The 8,653-nt window shown below is 43.4% G+C and overlaps 1 protein-coding gene across 3 annotated transcripts in view; it reads right to left on the reverse strand.

The window, feature by feature from the left end:
* Positions 1-8,345, reverse strand: part of Ccdc191 (coiled-coil domain containing 191) — a 75,612-nt gene extending 67,267 nt beyond the window's left edge. For 2 of the 3 annotated variants that reach the window (XM_041673090.1, XM_041673093.1), the window contains exons 1-2: positions 8,233-8,345; positions 6,179-6,217 (exon numbers count right to left, since the gene is read on the reverse strand). In XM_041673090.1, coding sequence (XP_041529024.1) covers positions 6,179-6,217; positions 8,233-8,280 — 87 coding nt within the window. In that variant the 5' untranslated portion in view covers positions 8,281-8,345. The remainder of the gene's footprint in view (positions 1-6,178; positions 6,218-8,232) is intronic. The other variant, XM_041673092.1, reaches the window with a different exon arrangement.
* Between the last annotated feature and the right edge of the window lie 308 nt (positions 8,346-8,653).

Below are 8,653 nucleotides of genomic sequence, written 5' to 3' on the forward strand. Positions count from 1 at the left end.
CACACACACACATACATCTGCCTACACACACACACGTACATCTGCCTACACACACACACGTACATCTACCTACACACACGCACACATGTACATCTGCCTACACACACACACACGCACAATAATAAAACTTTATTTTTATTAGCATGTATTAATTGTCCAAAATAGTGGTTCCATTATGACACATTTATACATATGTAACATACTTTGATCACATTCCTATTACCTCTCTGATCCCCTTTGGGTAACTTTTGTTTAAGGCATAGGCAATGGGATCCTGAAACCTGAATACTTAATTCCGAGCAAACATGTGATATCAATTTCTGTGCCACTGGGAACCACAGGCTGAAGCCTCAGATTACTATGGCTAAAAGGGGTCGCCACTGTGTATTAGGCAAGTCACAGGTTCAATAAAACTGAGATAGACAGGTACCACTGTAGTCATCCAGACTGTTCTAACTCAACAAGGGTTTAATAAAAGCATGACCCGATTCATGGGATCAGGTAAGGGAATGAGGAGCTGAGCAAAGCATCGTGACTTTGGATAGAGCAGGGAACATTTTACTTCAAAGGCAAAGCCTGTATCTGTGTCCGCACAGAGCTGCATTCCGGAGTTCTTCCTGAGCGCACACTCTTCAGACTGGCACTGGTAAATGACAACTCATGATCAGTTAGTTCTTCAGGTGAAAACTTTGGAGTCTTCCTTAACCTGAAGTCAGTCTCTCTGCCTCTCTTTCTCTCTTTCATCTCTCTGCCCATTTCTCTCTCTTCCATGCTCTTCCTCTCTCCTTCCTTCCCTCCCTCCTCATACATGTTTGAAACGTTTCACATTTACAAACTGCCCCTTCACAGCACCTCCACAGCTCTCAGCTCCATTGAGGAGTGACAGTTTCCTAACGGCTTTTCTGCAACAGCCTTTACAGTAGGAACTGGTCGCTTTCTCATGAAAGCCATATCCCAAACTCTTCGATATTTCCATTAGCACTAGGACAAGTTCTTACAGTGTGCTTCAACGTCCTGAGCCCCTACCCCTTTGTGGGCTCTGCATTTCACCAGCTCCCTTTGTGTCAACCACACTGCAGTCATCTCTCTCTCTCTCTCTCTCTCTCTCTCTCTCTCTCTCTCTCTCGTGCAGCCTCCAAACAGAGCATCATCAGGATTGTTCCTCTTCACACAGAAGCCCTAGCAACCAGAGTCTTGCTGGGACTCGGTCATTGTACAGGAAATACTTAGTAAAGGAAGAGGTGGCTTAGAGATTTACTCAAAGATGCTGCACTACTGTGTTTATAGTGCTCCTGACCTATTTTGAAATGACTTTGCCTCGTGCCCTTGGTAGAAAGCTTGGTGACAACTTTGCAAAAACTTGCTATAGGATGAGCTACCTAATTCTCGCGTTGCCTGTGTCAGGTTTGGATGTCAGCAGAGAAGTAAAGTTTAAAAGTCAAAGATAAAATCTGGGCACAGGAAGTGGGCACAGGAGTGCTATAAGACAGAATAACATGATCTCATCAGAGCTGAGTTGGGAGACACCAGGCCTCACTATAGAGACTGCTCCCCCATGTTAATTCTCAGAGGCCATGGGTTATCTGAATTTATGTTATGGCATTGATTATGATTACATTGACATAGGCCTACCCTTAACTTCTAAAAAAATGACTTTTTTTTCAGACAGGGTTTCCCAGGAGCTATGGAGCCAGTCCTGGAACTTGCTCTGAAGACCAAGCTGGCCTTGAACTCACAAAGATCCGCCTGCCTCTGCCTCCAGAGTGCTGAGATTAAAGGTGTGCGCCACCAAGGCTCAGCAGAAAAATGACTTTATATATACTGTTTATGCTTGCATATGCACTCATGCAAAAGAAACACAGATAAAGTTATTAACTTTAATTTTTAAATGAACACCTATAAAAGAAAAAGAAACAAGAGATTTTTAGACTTGATTTAATTCTCTAGACTATGAATCCAAGAGATAATCAAATGACATGCTTTTGGAGGAAACTTTATTACATACATTTCATTTCTATTTATGTGTGGATGGATGGCAAAGGATCACTTGCACAAGTCAGTTCTCTCCTTTCACAATGGGGTCCCAGGAATCAAACTCAGGTGGTTAGGGCTTGGCGGCAAGTGCCTTCTTCACCCCATGAGCCATCTCTCCGGGTTCTTATTAGAAGACAGTAGTGAGATCGGGAAATAGGAGAAAACTAGTCTTGATACTTTGAAAAGGGTCTGGAAATGGCAACTCAGTAAAAAGAAATGTTTTAAAGAAGCATTTAAAATACTCACTAGACAATACTAAGGATTGGAATAGTGTTTTAAGTACTTTGTCTTAAATATTATCTTTTTACCCCAGAATGAATGCATAAGAGCTAAGAGGGGTCTGGAGCGCGTTTCACTCGTTTGTGTCCACTTACTCCTGCCCTTTCAGTGTGTCCCGGTGGGAGACTAGTTCTGTCCCCAGCGACCCAGTGAATGCTAAGGGAGACAGACACAAACGGTTCATTATTAGAAAGTTCAAATAAGACAGGGTGATCCGAAAATAGGCTGTGTGTGTTGTGTGTGTGAGCGTAGGTGTGTGTGCACCTATGTGCAGGACAGAGGACGACCTTGAGTACTGTTCTTCATTCACTGGATTGGAGCCACCAATTAGGCTCTGCTGGATGGGGGCCCCTGGGATCCACCTGTCTCTGCTTCCCTAGCTGGAATTAAACCACCACCACGTCTGGTCTTTTACATGGATTCTGGCAACCTAACTCAGGGTCCCATGCTTATAAGACAAACGCTTAAATGACTGAGCCATCTTTCCAGTCCTAAAAAGAAGGCTATTAGTTAAAAGCTATGTTCCATAAAAGTTCCTTTACAAAATACTATTTCATTTCCTTAAGACCAGATGATACAAACAGGAGCTTAACGTATCCTCATCTGCCTATGTTTTATATAGTTTAGAAAGTGCCAGTTCTTTTAAAAGTCACTCTTTATAAAATCAAGTGTTTTGTGTTTTATTAATAAATGTGTACATAACATAATTCGAGGACGGGGTGAGGGTGTGGGCAACTGAAGCTGAGTTGTACGGAGAGGATCTAGATCATGTCTCAGAGGTAGCAGACATTCGAGGCTGAGGCATCAGCAAGTAGCAAAGCACAGGGAAGACCTGCTTGATGGAGGGGAAGGAGAAAGACCTGGGGGAGAGGAGGGATGCAGAGTGCAGTACATGGGCTGTTTCAGATAAACTGACACAGTCTGATTGACAGAGGACCTCAGATGCCCACCTGGAGGAGACAGTATCCGATAGCACACAGAACACGTGTTTAGGAAGGTCAGTCAAGCAGGAGGATGTACTGGAGTAAGATGAGCCAGACAGGCTAAAGATGAATTATAAATCACAGAGTACCACCACATTTAGTGCTAGCCAAGCACCTGCCCGATTCCCCATGATTTCTTCATCTCTGTGGATGCTCATCAACATCTCAGTCTCAAGGTCTGCTGGACCACAGCACTTCCCATAATTCTGCTTTGGCAGCCCACTTAACCTGAACCATGCTGACAGGATGTTTCATTACTGAACCAAATAAACGCTGTTAACCACCCGCCAACATCGTCATCCTGTTTCCACGTTTCATTCCTCAATGCTGAAACTGGACCCAAGCAAGTCTTTCATTCTCTCCTTCATACACAGGGGCTTCAAGGAGTACCGTCTTTTCCTTCCTACTCATGTGAACATTAAGCTACTGTCTTATTCCCAAACCCCCGTCCCTTCACTTTCGCAGTGGTGATTCTCAAGCTTGGATCCATTTAATCTACCAATTTTCTTTGTATCATAAAAAAAATTATGGTTACTTGCTTCAGCTAAATCCATGAGACAACTGGGAAACCTTCCTTTGCTGTTCTAAAGAGAGGCCTTTCTCTATCTTCATCTTTCCCCTGAACGAATTCTCAGCTGTGTTGAAAAGGGTGGGCCACTCAAGTGGATTTGGGGGGTTTAGGAGGAAAGACTGCGACTATCCAGGGTATATCCAGAGATGTGATATATTATGGAGTAAAATCAGAAAGGTAAAACAGAGAGGTAAAAGGAGAATCCAGAGAAAACAGTCCAATGAACAAAGAGAGTGGACTAGAGGGTGTCTAAAACAGATGCCACAGCTCTATCAAATTAGACTAGAGACATTTGACAGCTGCCCACGGTGACTGGATTTGGTCAGGAAGTCATTTCTGGTAGCAGTTTGTGGAATGGAAAGTGAAATAAATGGAGTGTGTGTGTTACTGCTGACTGAATAAGAAGCGAGACTAAGCAATAATAATTATGACAGGAGAGAATAACGAAAATATAAAAGCCCAGAGCTCACATTATATATCTGGATAAGAAAATAAAATCATTCTACAATCAGAAAAGACTGCAGGGTCAAATAAGAACTTATTGATTTTTCAAGATGGGAGATTTGAAGGCAGGATGGAGGAAAAGCCAGTGCAGACGATTTAGGGAAATGATAAAAATCCGAGTCCAGATTGCTGACAGCTATATGAAGGAGAACAATCATTGAAACAAGACAAAATGGAATTTTATCCTTGAGTTCTCATTAAATCTCCCCCTCTGAAAGAAGTGGTAAGTAGGCGTGTGATTGAGCCCTGCAGGAACTCAGTACTAGGACCCTGGACACTGAGAGGCAAGCTAGGTTTACTAGAGGTTAAGTGGTCTTCCAGAGGCTGGCACTCATGATGCAATCTACTTTGGCTGTCTTTTGAGACAGAGCTTCTGCAGTGGTCAGGAAGTCCCCTAGCCCCATCGACATTAATGCCTCCCACCATATGCTTCCCTTATATCTTTAGGTCTCTTACCAGCTCTAAGTAGGTTTTTCAGGCACCGCTGGGCTATAGACTCTGGTCTGTGTCTCATTTTAGCACTAGTACACAATACACTGAGCTTGTATTTGGTAGGCACTTAACAAATAGTAACAAAATGAATAAATAGCTAAAAGCAAAGTACAGGTAGCCTGGGATCTATCTTGCCTGATGCCCACAATGCCTGTCAACTAAGACAGAATATTCTCTGGAAAATATTACATGATTTTGAACCATGTGCTACACAAATAAACTGATTACAGCGAACTGCTAGGCTGGCACTGAGGGGTGTACCCCTGAAGTGTTTTAAAGGCACTGTTAATTCAAATAGCACCTAAATTAAAAACAAACATCTCATGACTGGAGGATGTCATCGGTCAGGAAGTCATGTATAATAACAGTTTCAGTTTCTATGGGAGTTATCTAAACCAACTCCCTCTCAATGGATGCCCAAACATATTCTTTATTAGCTGAACATTAAGTGAAATTTTAGAGTTTACTCCAATGTAGCACGAATAATAACAAGCCAGAGTGAGATATTGGGGTTCAACCCGAAAACCAGAAAAGCAAAGCAGCCAAGCCACCAGAGAAATCTTACCTCTAACAAGGCTGGGCAACTGCAGACTAAGCAGACTAAACCTCTCTCTCCTCTCATTTTATATTCCCTATGGTTTTTTTGTTTTTGTTTTTGCAAGACAGGGTTTCTCTGTGTAGGTTTGGAGTCTGTCCTAGAACTTGCTCTGTAGACCAGACTGGCCTCAGAATCACAGAGATCCACCTGCCTCTGCCTCCTGAGTGCTGGGATTAAAGGTGTGCACCACCATCGCCTGGCCTCTAGTGGCTTTAGCTTTGCCTATGGTCTTCAGGCAAGATGTATTTTACTAAAATACAAACAACATAGCACTGTACTCCAATACTCTAGCGATGGAGAACATGTCTCTTTATAAAAACTCTCACTCCACTTTTGGATTGTTCTAGACTTTAGAGAATTCTGGTGATAGCCATGTTGCTCTTGCCAATGGGTCCCCATATTAAAGTAACTACAGAATAGTCTTCCTCGTGTCTGAAGAAGGCTACAGCATTCTCTCCCAAGGCCTCTCTTTTCTTACTCCTTTGGCCTCTTTATGAGATGGGCATGCCAGATGAAAGGTAAGACTATGTGTTTTCTCGTCATTTCTACTTAAGCTCTCTCATGAAAACCAACGGAATAATAAAAGATGTTAAAAATATAGAATTGGGGTAACATACACAATCATGTGGGATAACAACAGGCACGCACATGAACACTGGAGATCTGTCCTTATGTCCGACTCTCGCATCTCTCTGTTCTGATTGTGAAAAGCCTTACCTTAACCCAGTGTTCCACACTGTCGGTGTCAAATGCAGACTGCAGAGAATAGAAACAAAGTATTAATGCGCAGCAACCGCTTTGTCAACATCCTTCCCACTAACACACGAGGAAACATATCCTTCATCCCTTCCTCCAAACTTTCCATTGGCAAGTTCAGCACCAACTAGCAATGAGAGCACACTGAACCACGCAGGAGAAACAGGAAGTCTTGTCCAGGACATCTGTGTTACTCTTGTGTAACCCACCTTGAACCGTAACTGATCAACAGTCTAGGCATCAGCATTGTATTTTTGAGTTCTCCAATGCTAAGAGTCAAGATGCAGAAATGCTACATGTACCACTCCTCGTGAAACCCATACTAACACTGGTTAATTCACCTGAGTCATTTTCTGCTTAAAGACTGTGGTAATTTCTTTCCTCTTTGCACAAGTATCCAGATGCCTTCCTGTACTTCCTACAACTGAGATGACATTTGGTCTAAAAGGAGTGGGGGTGTAAAACAGGATTATATCACTCAACTTGTACACTTGCACCAAGCATATAATGAAGAAAATGATCTCTACCCAGATGAAATATTAATTTGAAACAAAAAATCAGGCCTCATGGATCCTCCTCTGTATCCTCTGTGACTCCCAGAAGCTTACAGAACTCTCTCTCTCTAATAATCATTGAGCAAACAGAGTTATTTGCTTTGAAAAAAAAATCAGGTATTTGAAAATAAAAATGATGGGAGAGCAAAGTAACTGGCACGTGGAAGTTGGTAGGAAAGGCATGATGGTCGCTTTCATTTCCCTAACACTCCGCCTTCAGCTCACCTTACACACAATAATGCAGCTATTCTGCTGCGTAACTGCCACTGCAACAAAGAGCGAACCGATCCTATTCAAACACAGCTGAATTTCAAGGCGCTCTTGTGTTTTTACTTCCTTTATCCTCTAGACAGTAATAATGAGCACTATCAGCAAAAAAAAAAAGAAGAAAAAAATCCCTCTTTTTGTAGTTCTAAGTTGTCCCCAATTTTTTACCTTTCATCATCAAATCTATATTCAGAAGCTATTTTGGGCCACTATCACGCAACTGCTACTTTGCAGGTGAAGCGGCCTCAGTTCTCACTCTCGAATGCTCTGGCCTCTGCCCTTTAGCATCAGGAACACGATTTTCACTAAGTGGAAGGTACCCTGTGTACACTGTTTCTATATTTAGAAGAGCCCACAAGAATGGCTGCCCCGGGCCCCCACAAAAGCCACACATCTCGAGGGTTGTCTTTCTTTTTACAGGAAACGGTAACTGAGGGGTAAAAACAGCTGGTGAAGCTGCTCTGCAGCTGGAAGCTGACGCCTCTCCGTCTCAATGCTCTCATTTACACCTAAAGCACTTATTTTTGTGACTGTTAAAAAGGTATTCTGGAAAGCGCACTTGGTATGGCTGTGACTTTGCACGTCACTTTTGTCTGTTCCAAGTTTAAAACCGCTTTTGTCAGATTTTGAGTGTGTGTGTCTTTAGGAACTAGTGTACAGAAGAGGTAACAGATAAAGGAAGGATCTATCGCTGAACGCTGGTGGAATTTAGAAATAACCATATGGATAAAGAACTGAGATAAAACCACTTGGAATTCTGGGTTCATTTTAGATGTCTGATGTAAAACTGGAAGGGGGGGGGTATAAGGGATAACAGCAGTGAACTTAATGTGACTTGTTTTCTTCCTTTCAAAATTCCCTTACCTAAGATTTGAAAGGGAGGGGAAGAAATGTGCAGAAAATTTCCTAAAACTGCTAGTGGAGGTAAGGATGAGGGGCAAATTTCCCTTACCCTAATGGGCACTAGTAGACCTCTCCGCTTAGATGGGAACAATCCTTACAGGTTTTTGCCCACCAGAGTACACAGACCCTAAGGCTCCTAAAACCACACTCTCAAAGCTGTGCAGGCTCCAGGTCAGGCAAGGCCAGGTAAGGATAAGAGTGAGAAACCGCTGGGAGGGAAGCGGCAGGCTTTCAGGACAGTGTGACGCCTAGGGCCGACCCGTGTTTCTCAAAGCTTCCGATTGGGATCACCTTGGCATTCAGCTTCCTTGAAAGCCGTTTCCAGCGACTCAGCTCCATTTTCTTCTTTGAAGACCTTTCTTGGGACGCCAGCAGTATATTTTCAAGTTCAGGCCTAGACTTAGGCCACAACAATGACAACTGCTCCTCGTCACAGGCTGCATTTGGGTGGCGCTGGGAGTTGTAGTTCCACCACCTACCAGTTAGACAAGGGTCGGACATTCTGGAACTACTCCTCCCAGGAGGCATTGCGCGCGCAGCTCTCATTGCCCCAGTTACCATGGCATCGGTGGGTCTCGCTGGGTTTGCTTTAGCAGGGCCTTTGCCTATGTGTGGCGCTTGGTGATGACACAGAACATTCTGATTGGTTCTGCATCAGAGGCGGTGGTTCAGTGGACCGCGAGCTGTGCGAGCGGAACACGTGTTATCACAG

Source organism: Microtus oregoni, unplaced genomic scaffold (genome assembly GCF_018167655.1).
Source record: "Microtus oregoni isolate MIOR12 unplaced genomic scaffold, Mior012 000023F_ref0000262, whole genome shotgun sequence".
NCBI classification, from domain to species: Eukaryota; Metazoa; Chordata; class Mammalia; order Rodentia; family Cricetidae; genus Microtus; species Microtus oregoni.